Source organism: Pteronotus mesoamericanus, unplaced genomic scaffold (assembly GCF_021234165.1).
Source record: "Pteronotus mesoamericanus isolate MK-2021 breed Mesoamerican mustached bat unplaced genomic scaffold, CSHL_Meso_final contig_40, whole genome shotgun sequence".
In the NCBI taxonomy this organism is placed as follows: Eukaryota; Metazoa; Chordata; class Mammalia; order Chiroptera; family Mormoopidae; genus Pteronotus; species Pteronotus mesoamericanus.
Genome location: NW_026555150.1, coordinates 14,409,516 through 14,426,573, shown reverse-complemented (window position 1 = coordinate 14,426,573; position 17,058 = coordinate 14,409,516). Strand labels below are relative to the sequence as shown.

Sequence of the window (17,058 nt, the reverse complement as noted above, 5' to 3'; positions counted from 1 at the left end):
AGTCAGCTCACTGACAACTTACCTAGCTGACACCCAACACCTTTTACCAAGTCCCAATCAGCTGGTGGTGTAAGCTGGGCGGGAAACATATAAATTCCCCCTCACCTTCTAGTAGAATTTTGGAAGAACTGTATAAACAACGCCCCTTGGTGGTCAACAGAAGAAAACACAAGAGCCATTGCTGACAAGTCAGGGCTCTAGCCAAGGTCACAGCCATGTCTCTAAGTCATCTTCTAGTCTATGGGAATCGTGGCCAGGTCAAGGGAGAAAGCAGGGGGAGGGCAACAGGGAGGATAAAAATCTGCATTTTTTTCTGGAGATGTTTATATGTGCCTAATTAAGCTTAGATATCAAAGAAAGGAGACACATTTTTTTATTTCATTGAGTCTGAACAGGCAGCTATAAGAGCCACAGACATATGTTATGCTTATACACATAAACATGATTTTTATTGTCAACATCAATGAACACAGATGGAAGAATATTCATGTGCCAAGGACGTAATGCTCACAAGATCACAAAATGGCTGTTGGCTTGTATTCATAAGTGATTTGGTGAATCGCTACAGGTCTGAGTGAGATGGTATTTTTAAAAAAGATTTCTGAAGCTTCATTTCCACCTGGACCTCTGCAATAACTTCATTAGACAGAGAAAGCAGACACTATGAATTTAAAATATATACATTGGACAGATATTTTGATTCACCAAAAATGAAAATTACATCCCAGTAAACACATTTTAAGTAGCATACCAAAAAAAGCACCAAAAACACTGATTTGGCTCAATGGTTTGCCTAATTAAAGGCATTTTAATTTTTGAAGTATTAAAAAAAATCCCCTGTAAAGCTGTGAAGGGTACTTGATGATGTTACAGTAGAAAAGTGTTTTCTAAGCAACTCCAGGGCCCTGTTATTTCTTGCTTGCAGGGTCTTCTCAGCTCTCAGTTCATCCTTGATAGCATCAAGCTCTCCACGGATCTTTTCCATTTCTAATTCATAATACGATTTTATTTCTTCTTTTACGAGTGCATTTCCAACCTCAGTCTGATGCTTTAACTTCTTCACAGCTTCTTTTAAATCTCTGTTCTCTAGGCTCAACTTGTGGATGACTTCTTTGGCTTGCTGGAGCTCTTCAGTTAAGTTTTTGACATTTATTGCTTTTTCAGATAGGTCATTTCTTAAAGCTTGAAGTTCCCAGTGTTTCTTCCAAGTTTCTTGAAAATTTAGGGATTTTGCAGAGACTTCCTTTTTGGCGTTCAAAAGTTCTTTTTCAGCATTTTCATATTCCTCTTCTATTTTTTTGCATTTCATATTAAGTTCTTCCAGTTCTTCATTCAAAATATTCAGGCTAAGTTTTGGAGACGTCCCTTCAGTATATTTTTTCTTCTTTTCTTGTCGCCATGGAATTGGTGATTCCTTTGTATTCCAGATGCAATGGTCTTCTGAGCTATTAAAGCTTTCTTCAGTTCCAACATCTAAATTAGATGATTCACAGGAGGTAGAGTTTGCATCTGCTTCATTCTTTGAAATGTTCATCTTTCTTTCTCTCAAATTTGGTTCTTGTTCTTTTTCATTTGGTTGGTAAATAAATTCTTTCCTCTTAAATTTATTCTCTTCTTGAAACTTTCTACGAGACAAATTATAAATTCCTTCTATTCTCTTGCTCTTATGCAAAGTCATTTGTTCAGGAGAAGATTCAGGCTCTAAAGTCTCACTTAGAACATCGTGAGCACTAAAACAAGGAGCAAACATATTCTCTTTCCAGTGTCTTCTCCTGTCATCCATTTCTTCAAGGACCTCTTCCAATTCCTGAAAAACAAAATTTTAAAATCAAGGCACATTATTTACACTGGAAGCTGGTAGAGTGAAAAGAACTAAGAATGCTGGCTCATGCGTGAAGGAACCTAAATATTTGAAGGCTGGCTCCCCCTGTAACTCCTGAGTGGCCTGGCCTCAGTTCCCTCATTTATAAATTGAAAGGGCTAACCTAGCTAAGTTCTACAGATCCTTCAAGCTTTAAAATTCTCTGATCCTGTGAAATATAAGCAATAAGTTGACACGTCTGGCTATTTCTTGTAGGTAGAAAAAATAATTCTACGAGAACAGATTGCTTCAAAAAGAGTAAAAGTGATTTTAAGTTAATAGGCTAATATTAATAATAGGCTAATACCTGTGCTTTCAATGTCCCTGTTTTTTTCTAGTTCTTTTGGGTTGGACTACTGTTTATTCATTCCCTAAAGTGACTAAAACACCAGAGCTTAGTGCAATGTGAGCTGCTTTTGGTAAAGTATACCATGCAGACTTCCTCATGACTAACTCTGCCAAATGCCCTTCTGTCTTGACCTGTAAATTCCTGCTATTCCAGTCTTGGGCTTTGCTTTTAGGCAAGACTGCCAAGTGTACACAATTCTATCTGTTTTGACAACAACTTCATGATGAGAACCGAATGTCAACAATTGAAAATATTAATGCCACAAAATGTGTTTTTCTCGAGATATTGACTCTAAGTGTATTTTTTTTCTTATTTTTTAAATTTATTTTCAGAGAGAGGGGAAGGGAGGGAGAAAGAGAGGGAGAGAAACATCTATCAGCTGCCTCTCACACGTCCCCAGCCGGGGACCTGGCCAGCAACCCAGGCATGTGCCCTGACTGGGAATCAAACCTGCAATCTTTCAATTCTCAGGCTGGTGCTCAATCCACTGAGCCACACCATCCAGGGCTCCAAGGGGAGTTTTTAGGTGAAAACTTAGCATGCTAAATCACAACCAATTTTCTAAATACATAAAAATCAGATGATATTTATTTATTTTTTCCTTATTCAAAGGGAATCCTTACCTTATAGCTCTCCTAAAGCAGAGAAATATTTGAAAGCACAGTTCCTACTTCTGAGAGAAGTGGGAAAGAAGGAACCAGACAACTCACTGAAGGGCCACTGGCATCTGAAGCCAACAAACTGATAACTGCAGTTACTGCTAAAGGGTGGGAAGAAGGAGGAAGGGGTCACTTCATTCATTTTATACATTAATTTACTATAATATATTTGCAGCATCACCACAGAAAAAGATCAAAGTATGCCTGTATCTATTTTTCCCATGCACACAAATGTAATTTTATCACAGTAACAAAACTGGCAACTGTTGTATTTATTTTTAATTAATGTTTTATTTAATATTATTGAAGATTATGTTATATTATGTTATTTAATATATATTTATATAACATTTAATATTATGTAAAGATGGTAATAGTAGTGTATATTATTTGTAGAATTTTGAAAAATGCAGAAAAGGAATCTCCCTCATAATTTCATGGCCCTAAGAAAACCACTTTTTGATATATTATCTCTCTATTATTTTCCTTTTAGCAACAATAGTTTAAATTTTAACAGATTTCCTTGCTACATACAATGAGAGAATAAACTTGATATCTACATGTACTGAACATGCCTGATCCCCTCCCCCCAAAAAAGAAGAAAGGGACTCACTATCCCCAAGGGTATATCCCCACTGGCACTACTTGGCTTTGAGGAAAGAGAAGGTGCAAATAGTCAATGAAGGTGTTAAAATGACGGGTTCAAAAGCCATAGGCCAAGTTTTATTAAAGTTAGGTCAATTGGACCAGAGTAATAAGCTGACACTTGACATTTATGGCATAGATTTGCCTTTGGAAGCATCATCTCCTTTCTCTTAAAATAGTCATTTCTGACTTGACTTATTTTTCTCGTCACCATCCAGAAGCACCAATGATCTATCTGTTCTTAAAGGGGAAAGATAATCATAATCCTGGTTTCTCCCCCTCTAGTATTATGAATGCAAATGAGTGGGGAGTATTACAGCAATCATAAAGGAAAAAACAGAAGAAGGAGAAAAGATGGTGATGCTAATTGCCAGTCACATATTTTAGGCAGTCAAATTTTTACTAAACAATTCTGTAAAAGATAAAAATGCTTATAATTAGATAGCAATGGGAGAGAGGTTACTATTCCAGATGAAAGGCACTGGTGAGGTTGATTAGGAAGGAGGTGTGTAGAGGAGCAAGTAAGGTGAGGGCATTTTGTACCTGGAGATAGTTAATAATGACAAATGTGAGCTAGAGGTATGGGTAGAGATAAAGATTAAAATAGAACACTCTTTTGATTAATAATTTGCACCTTGAAAAAGTGGCTTCTATTTCAAACCTTTCATAAATAAATTTCAGTACCTTTTTTTCTGAACGTTTATACAATTTCCTGATATAGCCAACAATTTCCACAGAAATGGGAACAGTACACTCATTTTATAACTGAAGGTCAGAGAAGTTAAGTGACTTGACTAAGGCCACACAGCTTATAATGGTAAAACTGAAACCCTGTTTCCCAGGTCAGTGCTTGTTTTAAAATTCCTCTTTATTATTCTGCTAGGTTTCACTCCACAAATTGAAAGAAAACAACCCACTATTTTAAGAGATTAGGTATTTTTTTGAAAGGGCCACAAAAGGACAGAGGAAAAATAAAGGGGGCCAGGGTAAAGAGAATTGCATGTCACATATCAAAGGACAGAAAGAGAAAGGCTTGAAAAGCCTTTGGAATTCCCCTCCCATGCCTTATAAAGAGCAGGGTCAGGGGTCTCTGAGCTTCTTTTCTTTTCCTTCTCTCTCTCTCTCTCTCTCTTTCTTCCTTCCTTTCTCCTCTCTCTCTCTCTCCCTCTCCCTCTCTATTCTCTTTCATTGGCAAGATATCCTTTAATGGCTTGATACCAAATCTACTCAGAGTATAGCAAAGCCCACACTAGGGGTAAAGGCTGCCAGACTCATCTTCTTTTTGTAAATTGCATTGTTTGTGTTTTTCTTTTTTATCGTATTTTTCCATTACCATTTAGTCCCCTTACACTGCCTCCCCCAGCAATCACCACATGATTGTCCGTGTCCTTGAGTCCTTTTCTTATTTACTCAATCTCTCCATCTCCCCATTCTCCCCCACTAGCTGTCATCTGCTCTCCATCTATGAGTCTATCCCCATTTTCCTTGTTAGTTCAGTTTGTTCCTTAGATGCCACATGTGACTGAAATTATATGATATTTGTCTTTCTCTGACTGGCTTATTTCACTTAGCATAATGTTCACTAGGTTCATCCATACTGTTGCAAAGGGTAAAATTTTCTTCTTTTTTACAGCTGAGTAATAGTGCATTGTTTGTTGTTTTGTTTTGTTTTTTTTATGGAGGACAAGTATAACATTACTATTGTCTGGCAATGACAAGCAATATGCTTTGAAACAGTCACACTCCTCTACCCTGGAGTGGTAACCATTTTTCCCTCAATAAAATTCATGACATAATTTTTTTGCAGCATAAGGCAAATCAAACCAGAAACTCTTATTGAAAGTACAAGCATGCTTTTTTAATGGTCAATTGTAAACATTTGATATATTTACTATTATAAACCAATGCCACATTGGATACTGAAGGACTGAAGGGTAGGGGAAGGAGGTCCAAGAAAAATTAAAAAAAAATTAAAGAACTAAGCCAGAACAAGGAAAATGATATAAAATCATATGACAAAAATAGTATTAGTGGTCCTCTAAGACAGTGATCCCCCAGAAGTCTTTGGGACTGAATTGCCAATGCCTGGGTGTCCATAATAAAGCTACATCTATTCATTTGTGTCTGATATGAATTAATAACGGACTCCTGCCTGAAAACATCACCACTGATCCTCTGGCGACTTTCTTCTTTTTGCAGTGGCAAAGTAGTAGGGCATTTTGGTGGAGTAAGGGATCTCCTGACTGATAAAAGTGGTTTATATTCCCCTGAGGAATTTGGAAAGCACTAATAAAATCAATTGAGAATGGATTTATAATGTAATGTGATATAACATAATACAATTGTTGAAAGCTAAGCAAAGAATAATCATTTATTATGGGTCTTTGGGTAAATCATTCCATAAAAATCTTAGGTAAATGTATATCTATCCTCAAATAGTTCCAAAAAATAATACACTCTTGTTTATTGTAAAAAGAGAAACCCCCCCAAAAATCTGAATTTCATTTTAAAGGTATGGGTCCCTGAGGAATAAACTCATATTAAAATGGATGAGTGATCAAATGTGTAAAATCTATTTATTTTCTAAAATATTCATATTTTAAATCACCTGCTCTAGGGAAATTTGATGACATAAAAATGAAAGACTTTTTTTCTGTTGCCTTATTCACATTAGAATTTGATTTCAAAATTTTAGGACCACCTCTTTTGCATAGCTTTACATATGTCTGCAAAAAGAGATTATTCTTCCAAGCAGGGGTATGCAGGTACTGGGAAATACTTCTGGAAATCCTCCAGAAGATTTTTCCCACCTCACAACAGTGTTTCATCCCAAACTTTGTAAATTGGGAATGATAGTTGGAAAAGGTCATCTCCAACCTGTGACGTGCAACCTTTTGTCACTACACTTAGCTCCTCTCAACTAGAGCCCTGATTTTTAATCAAAGCCCAGGGGCAGTAAGGGGAAGACAAAGGGCCCTTCTTAGCCCAAGGAACTTTTCCCCATTATTCTCGGATGTTTTCAGCTCTCCCAATCCTTAGAAAAGCTGCTTGGTGAAAATAGGGGCCGATGGGGAGGGGCGGAGTCTGCTACAAAGAAGATCACTGGCCTTAGTTTTTCGCTCAATTGTCCAGCCTGTTCGCATTTAAAAGCAGTAGTTCTCAACATTTTTTCCTTCTTCCACTGTTCCCAGTCACAAAACACTGCCAACATTACCTTCTCTACTTATTCAAGAAGATTCTGAGCTGGCCCATCTAGGGAAGGTTTTCCATTCCCCACCCTATTGAGAATTACTGGCTTGCAGAAAACTATTAAATACCACAATTAGGACCCAAAGGAACTGTCTGAAATCAAGGTGGGTGAATATATTTTACTGTGCAGAATTGTGGGGAACAAGGGAAAGGAAGTTCTTGAGAAAGGAATTGAGTGTGGATTATGGTGGAAAAAAAAGACTGAAGGAGTCAGTTATCTTCTTGGCTTCCACTCTTTAGAATTATGTGAAAATTTATTTTCCATGAGCCTCAGTTTCTTCAGGTGTAAAATAAGGACAATATAAATTATTTCACAAGTGGTTAAAAAATTAATGAGAGTGATGTTAGAGGAATGGCAGCGTGAGAGATCCCCTTGGTCTCTCCCCCTGAAATTTCAACAAGTTAATCAACTATAACTGAAAAAAGGATTCCCTGCTCAACATACAGGCACACCTGGGAGATCTTCACACTGAAGCATTTAAAGGTGGGCAAACGGGAACAAACAAGGAGGCCAGAAGGGAAGAGAGCTCAGATGGGCCATGAATGTGGCCTTGCAGCGTGCAGTGGGCTCAGCTCAGAGAAGGGAGGTAGCTGGCTCCAGCCAGCTCTTCCTTAAGCCAGCAAGGAGGAGCAGAGACTCTTAGTAGGCACTACTATAGGAGTGAGTGGGGTGAACTGTGGCTGAACCAGCTGACAGGCCTAGGCAAGGACACAGCACAGGGGTTCTGCTGTGACTGTCGGTTGTCAGGTTGTCAGTTTTCCAAACAAAGAAATGGAGCCACAGAAACCTGATGTCTTTTAAAATCTGAAAACTCACTTCCTGTGGTGCTTGCTGCTGGATGTTAGAGCACATTATCCCCGAACACAAGAACTTTTACATCAGAATTGCTATTTCCCTCTGTGACTGCTCCCAGGTTGGGGCATGTGACCTCCACAGAGGCCTGAGGCCAACATCATTGAGAGGGCAAAACAAACCCCATTGCGGCTATATGCAGAGGTCAGCTTTAGGATTGCAGAGAGCTTAAAAATCTGCAATTCAGCATCACCTACTGGAAAATAATAGAAAGACCTCTTCATAGAAATCTGCTAGTTACCATAAGAGAGATGCAAATTAAAGCCACAATGATATACCACTTCACACAGGTCAGAAGGGCCATCATAAACAAATCAACAAACAAGTGTTGATGAGGTTTTGAAGTAAAGGGAGCCCTAGTACACTGATGGTGGGAATGCAGACTGATGCAGCCACTGTGAAAAACAGTATGGAATTTCCTCAAAAATCTAAAAATGGGACGGCCTTTTGAACAGGCAATTCCCCTGCTGGGACTATACCCTAAGAACACCAAAACGCCAATACAAAAGAACCTATGCACCCCAATGTTCAGAGCAGCACAATTGACAATAGCCAAGTGCTGGAAAGAGCATAAGTGCCCATTGGTAAATGAGTGGATCAAAAAACTGTGGTACATACTTACCTGGCAGGGGAGAGAACATGATCACCAAAAAAAAAAAAAAAAGTGGTACATTTACACAATGGAATACTACACAGTAGAACAGAAGAAGGAATTCCAACCCTTTCGACAGCATGGATAGAACTGGAGAGCATTATGCTAAGTGAAATAAGCCAGGGGGCGAAAGATAAATACCATATGATCTCACCTGTAAGCGGAACCTAATCTACAAAACAAGCAAGTGAGCAAAATAGAACCAGAGACTTGGAAATAAAGAACAAACTGACAATGACCAGAGGGGAGGGGGGAGGGGGATAATGTGGGAAAGAAGGGGAAGGGTCAAGTCAAGGAACATGTATAAAAGACCCATGGACAAGGACAACTGAGGGGGAGGATTGAATGTGGGGACATGGGCAGGGCAGGGGGGAGTAATGGGGAAAAGGGGAACAACTGTATTGAACAACAATAAAAAATTTTTTTAAAGAAATCTGCTAATGAAGTACAATTAATACATAAATGTCCAGACAGAGAAGGAGCCCATCGAATACCATGAATAATCAAGGTAGTGAGGCAACTCAGAAATAAAATGAAAAATCTCCAGACAGCAAATGGAAACACACGGAAATATGTAATATAAATGACAGAGAATTCAAGACTGCAGTTCTGAAAACAACAAGATGTGAGGAAATACAGACAGGTAAGTCAATACACTCAGAAAACAAATTAATGAACAAAAGAGGTACTTTACCAAAGAGATTGAAACTTTAAAGAAGAACCAAGCAAAAATCCTGGAGATGCCAGTTGGAGGAAAGAATTAGTAATATTGAACATAGGAATCTAGACATGACATAGAGGGAAGAAGAGAGAGACCTGAGCATAAAAAAAGAAAGAGTTCTAAGAGAAGTATCTGACTCAATCAGAAAAAGCAATATAAGAGTTATAGGTATACCAGAAGAAGAAGGGAGGGAGGAGGGAACAGAGAGCCTATTCAAACAAGTAATGGATGAGAACTTTCCTAACCTATGGAAAGAACTATATCTTCAAATCCAAGAAGAGCAAGTAGAACACCACCTAGTTAGAACACCTTGTTAATTCAAAGAGATACTCTCCAAGGCATATTGTACTTAAACTGTTCAAAATTAATGACAAAATATTCTCAAAGCAGCCAGGGGAAAAAGAGTAGTGGCCTACAACGGCAAGCCCATTAGGTTATCATTGGACTTCTCAGCAGACACTCTACAAGCCAGAAGAGAGTGGAACCAAATATTCAAAATACTGAAGGAGAGAAATTACCAACTAAGAATAATATATACAGCAAAGTTATCCATTAAATAAGAAGAAGAAATAAAGACCTGATCACCAGAAAACCTCCACTGCAGGAACGACTCAAGGGGGATATTCTACCTGAAACAGAGCAAACAGTCACAGCACTATGAGTGAGATCACCAAAAAACCTTATATCATAAATAAGGATAATTTGCAACAACAGAAATGTAAAAAGGGAGGGGCCAAAAGTATGAACTTTTAAATGAAGATGGAGGTTGGATGTACTCAAAATAAAAAAATAATTACTGTATATATGCAACTTCCTTTTTCATAAACCTAATGGTAATCACACACAAAAACCCCAAAATTGAGATACATAGCTTCAAAGGAGAATAAACATAGGAAAGAAACATAGACTACCACCAAACAAAAATCAACAAACAGAAACACAAAGGAAAAGAACCAATGGAGACACAGAGCTACCAGAAAACAAAGGATAAAATGGTTATAGGAAATCCTCATACATCAATAATCATGCTAAATGTAAATGGATTGAATTCACCAATAAAGAGTAGTAGATTGGACCCCCCCAAAATCAAAAACAAAATCTAACCATATGCTGCCTTCAAGAGAGACATCTAAGCTGTAAAGACAAAGGTAGATTCAAAGTGAAAGAGTAGAAAATAATTCTCCAAGAAAACAACATCCACAAAAATGCAGGTGTAGCTATACTTATATCTGACAAAATATATTTCAAGTTAACAAAGGTAACAATAGACAAAGATGGTCATTTTATAATGATAAAGAGAACACTAAATCAAGAAGACATAACACTTCTTAATATATGTGCACCCAATCAGGGAGCAACAAATTACATAAAGCAATAACTCACAGAACTAAAGGGAGAAACAGGCCAAAACACAATCATAGTTGGGAACCTTAATACTTCATTGGCAATTTTAGACAGATCATTCAAACAGAAAATCAATAAAGAAATATCAGCCTTAAATAACATATTCAACCAAATGGACATAATTGACATATAGAACCTTTCATCCCAGAACATCAGATTATATGTTCTCCTCCAGTCACATGGAGCATTCTCTTTTTTTCCCCCTGAACCTCATTCAATTTTCTTTTTTTTAAATTTTATTTATTTATTTATTAAAAATTTATTGTTCAAATACATTTGTCTTCATTTTCCCACTACCACTTTCCCCTGCCCCACCCACCCCACGTCCCACCCTCAATCCTTCCCCACTTTGGCTTTATTTCATGGAGCATTCTCAAGGATAGACCATATGTTGGGGCACAAAACTAGCCTCAGCAAATTTAAGAAGATTAAAATTATACCAAGCATATTCTCTCACCACAATGCCTTGAAATTAGAAATCCACTATAAAAAGGAAGCAAAGAAACCCACAACTATGTAGGGATTAAACAACATACTATTAAAAAATGACTGTGTCAAAGAAGAAAGGAAAGGTGAGATCAAAAGATATATAGAGACAAATGAGAATGGCAATATGCCATATCAAAACTTTTGGGATTCAGTGAAAGCAGTAGTAATAAGAGGAAAGTTTATATTATTACAGCCTTATCTCAAGAAACAAGAGAAACCCCAAGTAAACAACCTAAAATCACATCCTAAATATCTAGAAAAAGAAGAAGAAAAGCAATCCAAAGTCAGTAGAAGAAAGGAAATAAGAAAAAGTAGAGCAGAATCGAATGAGATAAAGAACAAAAAGACTGTACAAAAAAATACAACAAAGAGCTTGGTTCTTTGAAAAGATTAATAAAATTGACAAACCCCTGGCTAGGCACACTAAGAAAAATAGAGAAATGACCCACATAAACAAAATCAGAGATGAAAGAGAAGTTACCACAGACATCACAGATATACTAGAATATTATGAAAGACTATATGCCACTAAATTCAATAACCTAGAAGAAATGGATAAATTCCTAGAAATATATAACTTTCCTAGACTATATCATGAGGAACTGGAAAATCTAAATAGATCAATCAGCAATGAGAAAGTTAAAGCAACCATCAAAAACCTCCCCAAAAATGAAAGTCCAGGACCAGACAGCTTTACCAGTGAAGTCTACCAAACATTCAAAGAAGATTCAAAACCTACCCTCTTCAAACTCTTCCAAAAATATGAAGAAGCAGCAACAGTTCCTAACACAGTTTATGAGGCCAACATAACCCTGATACCAAAACCTGGCAAGAATAACATACAAAAAAGAAAACTACAGAACGATATCTCTGATGAATATAGATACAAAAATCCTAAACAAAATACTAGCAAATCAAATACAACAATACATAAAAAAAATAATACATCACGATCAAGTGCAGTTCATTCCAGGGACACAAGGATTGTTCAACATATACAAATCAATCAGTGTTGTACACCACATTAACAAAAGAAAGGATAAAAATCATATGATCTTATCATTAGATGCACAAAAAGAATTTAAGATACAACATCCATTTATGATTAAAACAATCAATAAAATAAGAATAGAAGGAAAGTATCTCAATATAATAAAGTCCATATATGATGAACCCTCAGCCAATATCATACTCAATGATGAAAAACTGAAAGCTTTTCCTTTAAAATCAAGAATGAGACAAGGATGCCCATTCTCATCACTCTGACTCAACATAGTTCTGGAAGTCCTAACCAGAACAATAAGGCAAGAGAAAGAAGGAAAAAAGCATCTAAATTGGGAAGGAAAAAGTGAAAGTGTCACTTTTTGCAGATGACATGATTCTGTACACAGAAAAACCTAAAGGCTCCACTAAAAAAATATTGGAAATATTTTAAAAATTCAGTGAAGTTGCAGGATACAAAATCAATATACAAAAATCTACTGCTTTCCTATATACTAACAATGAAACTTCTGAAAAAGAAATTTTAAAAAATTCCTTTTGCAATTGCAACCAAAAGAATAAAATACCTAGGAATAAACTTAACAAAGCATGTGAAAACTTATATACAGAAAACTACAAAACATTATTAAAAGAGATTGAAATAGATACAACAAAATGGACAGATATTCCGTGTTCATGGACTGGAAGAATCAACATAGTTAAAATGGCCATATTACCCAAAACAATATACAGATTTAATGCAATCCCCATCAAAATCCCAATGTCATTTTTAAAGAAATAGAACAAAAAAATCATATTTTCATATTGAACCACAAAGGACCATGAATAGCTCAAGCAATTCTGAGAAAAAAGAACAAAGTTAGAGGTATCACACTACTGGACTTCAAATTATACTACAGGGCTATGATAATCAAAACAGCATGGTACTGGCAGAAAAACAGACACAGATCAATGGAACAGAATTGAGACCCAGATATAAAACCACATGTGTATGGGCAGATAATTTTTGACAAAGGAGCCAGAAACGCACAATGGAGAAAGGAAAGCCTCTTTAATAAATGGTGCTTGGAAAATTGGAAAGCCACACGCAAAAGAATGAAACTAGATTACAGTTTGTACTATGTACAAAAATTAATTCAAAGTGGATCAAAGACCTAAATATAAGAATTGACACAATAAATTACATAGAAGAACACACAGGTACTATACATACGGATCTTGGTTGTGGAGAATATTTTATGCATTTGACCCCAAAGGCACGGGAAATAAAGGCAAAAATAAATGAATGGGACTATATAAAAAAGCTTCTGCACAGCGAAAGAAACCGACAACAAAACAAAGAAGCAACCAACCGAATGGGAGATAATATTTGCAAACAACAACTCTGACAAAGGTTTAATATCAAAAATATATAAAGAACTCATAAAACTCAACAGCAAACAAACAATCCAGTTGAGAAATGGGCAGAGGACCTGAACAGACACCCTTCCCAAGAAGACATACAAACAGTGAACAGATATGAAAAGATGTTCATCCTCAATAGCTATTAGGTAAATGCAAATCAAAACTACCATGAGGTACCACCTCACACCTGTCAGAATGGATATTATCAACAAGGCAGGTAATAACAAGTGCTGAGAAAAGGGGACCCTCATTCACTGCTGGTGGAATGTAGACAGGTACAACCACTATAGAAAACAGTATAGTAGTTTCTCAAAAAATTAAGAATAGAGTTACCATATGACCCAGCAATCCCTCTCCTGGGTATCTACCCTAAAAACTGAAAAACATGGATTCACAAAAATATATGCACCCCTATGTTCATTGCAGTATTATTTATGGTGGCCTAGACATGGAAACAACCAAAGTTTCCTTCAATAGAGGACTGGATAAAGAAAATGTGGTGAATATACACAATGCAATACTACTCAGCCCTAAGAAAAGATAAAATACTGCCATTTGCGACAACATGGATGGACCTTGAAAATATTATGCCAAGTGAAACAAGTCAGTCAGAAAAAGCTAAAAACTATATAAGTTCAATCATATGTGGGATATAAAACAGAAACTTGTGAAAAGATACAGCAATGTGGGAGTTACCAGAGAGAAGTGGGTGTGGAGTTGGGGTGAAGGGAACCTCATATATGGTGACAGAATCTGGTTTGACTGTAGGTGGTGGGCACACAGTGCAACATATAGATCTACTATCATAGAAATGAACACTTGAGCCCTGGCTGGTGTGGCTCAGTGGATTGAGTGCTGGCCTGTGAACCAAAGGGTTGCTAGTTTGATTCCCAGTCAGGGCACATGCCTGGGTTGCAGGACAGGTGCCCAGTAGAGGGCGCAAGAGAGGCAACGACACAGTGATGTTTCTCTCCCTCTCTTTCTCACTCCTTTCCCCACTAAGAATAAATAAAATCTTTTTTTAAAAAAGAAATGTACACTTGAAACCTATATGATCCTATTAACCAATGCTACTCTAATAAATTTAATTTTTAAAAATTAAAAAAATTAAAAAATAATGAAAATGGAAATAATTTTTAAGTATACTGTGTAAACAATGGGTCTTGTTCATTTCTTATGTTTCCCTTACCCTCCTTTAGAACATAAACTAGCCAGTTAAATAACTCAGCCGTTCTCCAAACATGTGTGCTTCAAAGTTGCCAGGTTGAAGTCATCAGACCTCAGAAAAAGGCAATTTGAAAAAAAAAATATGTAGGTGGTATTACAGTAAGGAGAGGGGAACCTGAACTCAAATCTTACATTAATTTAACCTGCATTCTCAGGAAAGAATTAGCCCTAAATCCTGTAAGTTGTTTATGCCCCCAAATTTCTGAAGCTAAATGGGTTCTTTATGCAGAGAAGTGGTAGTGTTTTTGGTTTTTTTTTTAACAATCAAAGACATTTTCATTTTTATCACCGATTGCTTTACCAAGAACTTTCCAAATTCCCCAGTGTTTTTCAAAGCCACCACCAAGTTCTTAGAAATAGTACAACTGGAGTATCAGTTTGAAGGTCAGCAAGGATGATGCTGCACTCTGAGTTTTTCCTGTGGTTCTACAGTATTTCATACAAACTTTTATTTTACCAACACACTGTGATCTCCTGGCATCTTCTTCCTCTTTGTATCCCTAGCTGTTATCTGATACATAGTAGCCCTCAGTAAATATTTGTTGAATAAGTGATCCTTAATATTCTTCCTGAAAATTTTATAATGCTTTTACTCTAATTGAATTTTTGTAAGTACTTCTAATTTGTCTTGTGGCTGATGAAGTGGTTTGTGTGATATTTTAGGGAAAGGACTTTTATTTTTTCCCCAAAGTGTGTTTGGTTCAGCTAAAATCTTCAGGACACTTTTATTTTGTGTTTTTTAAATTTAATTTTGTTTATTCCTAGAGAGAAGGGAAAGGGGGGAGAAAGAGAGAGAAACATCAATGTGTAGTTGCCTCTCACCTACTGGGGACCTGTCCTGCAACCCAGGCATGTGCCCTGACTGGGAATGGATTTGGCGACCCTATGGTTTGCAGGCCAGAACTCAATCCCCTGAGCCATACCAGCCAGGGCTACTTTGTATTTTTATGAGGCTTTCTTGATAGTATACTAACAATGCAGATTAATGATCTAGTTACAAGGTTGAAGATGCAGGTTAGGTGAGGCTCTGTGCTTCTAAATACTGTAACAAGAAATAAGCCAGCACAACTGTACTTACACTTCTTGACATCCAAGGTCTTCTATTCGATGCCATTATTCTCCTTCTCCAGTTTGAACTGTAAAATAAAACCCCCCAGCATAATTAGAAAATATAATTAACCAGAATGCCCAAATCTGTGTTTCTGTCTGAGGTGCATCTTAAAATTACACGTGATATACTTTGAATGTCATTTGGCCCATCTGAAATGTGATGCAGACACTTTGAAGAAAGTTTTCTTTTTAACTTGTCAACCTACTTTCCCAACTATGATGCCACTAAGTCTTCCTTTCCCAAGCAATGCAAGTGTCAAATGGGACAAGAATGATGATGGCACTGGAGTTAAACAAAGTAGCATCTCCTCGTCTTCAGCATCTATTGACCAATGGTGACTGCAGCAAGCAGCAGTATACTTGTTATTAATGAGAATGCCAAGAGCCACATTAGCAAAGGCTGGAGCTTAAGCCTTGCCTCCTCCCTCAGAGCACAGTTAATTTGAAAAAAAGAAAATTTAAAAAAGCAGGTGTTCCAATCCGTGCCTTAATCTTTCAGAGTCCTAACACATGAGCTAAGTACCCGCTTTACAGGACAAATAGTCTTTTCTATTGTTTGGCAGATACTGAGAGCAAAGCAAAGTGCCATTTAAAACTGGGTCCTGTGAACAATTCTTTGTTAGTAGCGGGAAATGTTTCCTTCTAGAAGAGACAGAGTTCCCTTAATTCTGAAGGCTGAGTACTTTATTATCATGGAAGTCACATTCTTGCTACAAAGCTATATCTATGCATACATAATTTGGAGGTTTTCTCTGTAAATGGTTAACTGAAACTCCTGCCATTACTGCTTCTAGTGGAGAGAAAGTGGCTGGGGTCAGGGCTCTGCTCGACCCCCACCGCAGGTGACACCGTCCACATCCCCAGTCCCTACCGTTTGGCTGGCACGCAGCACCGGTGGGAGGGGCAGCGGGCGAGGCCCGACCCCACTCCTCCTTTCACACTCTGACTCCCATCCCCTGTTCCCTTCCCTCCCAAACCCTCCCCACCGCCAGGCCTAAAGGCAGAGGAAACTCGCGGTGGGGTAGAGGTGGGAGACCGTCCTCTATAGCGAGGCGAGCTCGGGAAGAACGGCGACGAGCCGCGAGAAGCCTGGCTTTCCCGCGCGCAGACGTACCTGGTGGCATAGGTGGGGTCCGGTGGTCCCAGTCCCCTCTTCCCCAAAGCCGGCCACCGCCGTCCGGAGGCAGCCCTTAGCTCAGCGCTGGCCACCGCGCCCAGGCCGGGCGGGCGCCTGGCAGAGCCTCCGCAGTGCAGCGCCAGCGCGGGCCTCGCTGTTGCCTAGCAACCGGCTGGCCTGATTTAAAAGGACCCGGGTGCTGCTGAATGGCGTTCACAGCCAGGCCAAGCGCTGCGCATGCCTGGTGTGGCGGTTCTCCCGGCGGCTTCTGGCCTCAGGAAAGGAGAGCTCAAATCTCAAGAGAGCTGGTCAAGAT

At 38.1% G+C, this 17,058-nt stretch overlaps 1 protein-coding gene across 1 annotated transcript; it reads right to left on the bottom strand.

Moving 5' to 3' along the window:
* Window positions 1–823: 823 nt before the first annotated feature.
* CCDC160 (coiled-coil domain containing 160) lies at window positions 824–16,818 on the bottom strand. Its single transcript, XM_054576971.1, has 3 exons — window positions 16,740–16,818; window positions 15,594–15,651; window positions 824–1,807 (listed from the first exon to the last, which is right to left on the bottom strand). Exons 2-3 carry the CDS (start codon window positions 15,627–15,629, stop codon window positions 824–826), a joined length of 1,020 nt encoding a protein of 339 aa, XP_054432946.1. The 5' UTR covers window positions 15,630–15,651; window positions 16,740–16,818.
* Between the last annotated feature and the right edge of the window lie 240 nt (window positions 16,819–17,058).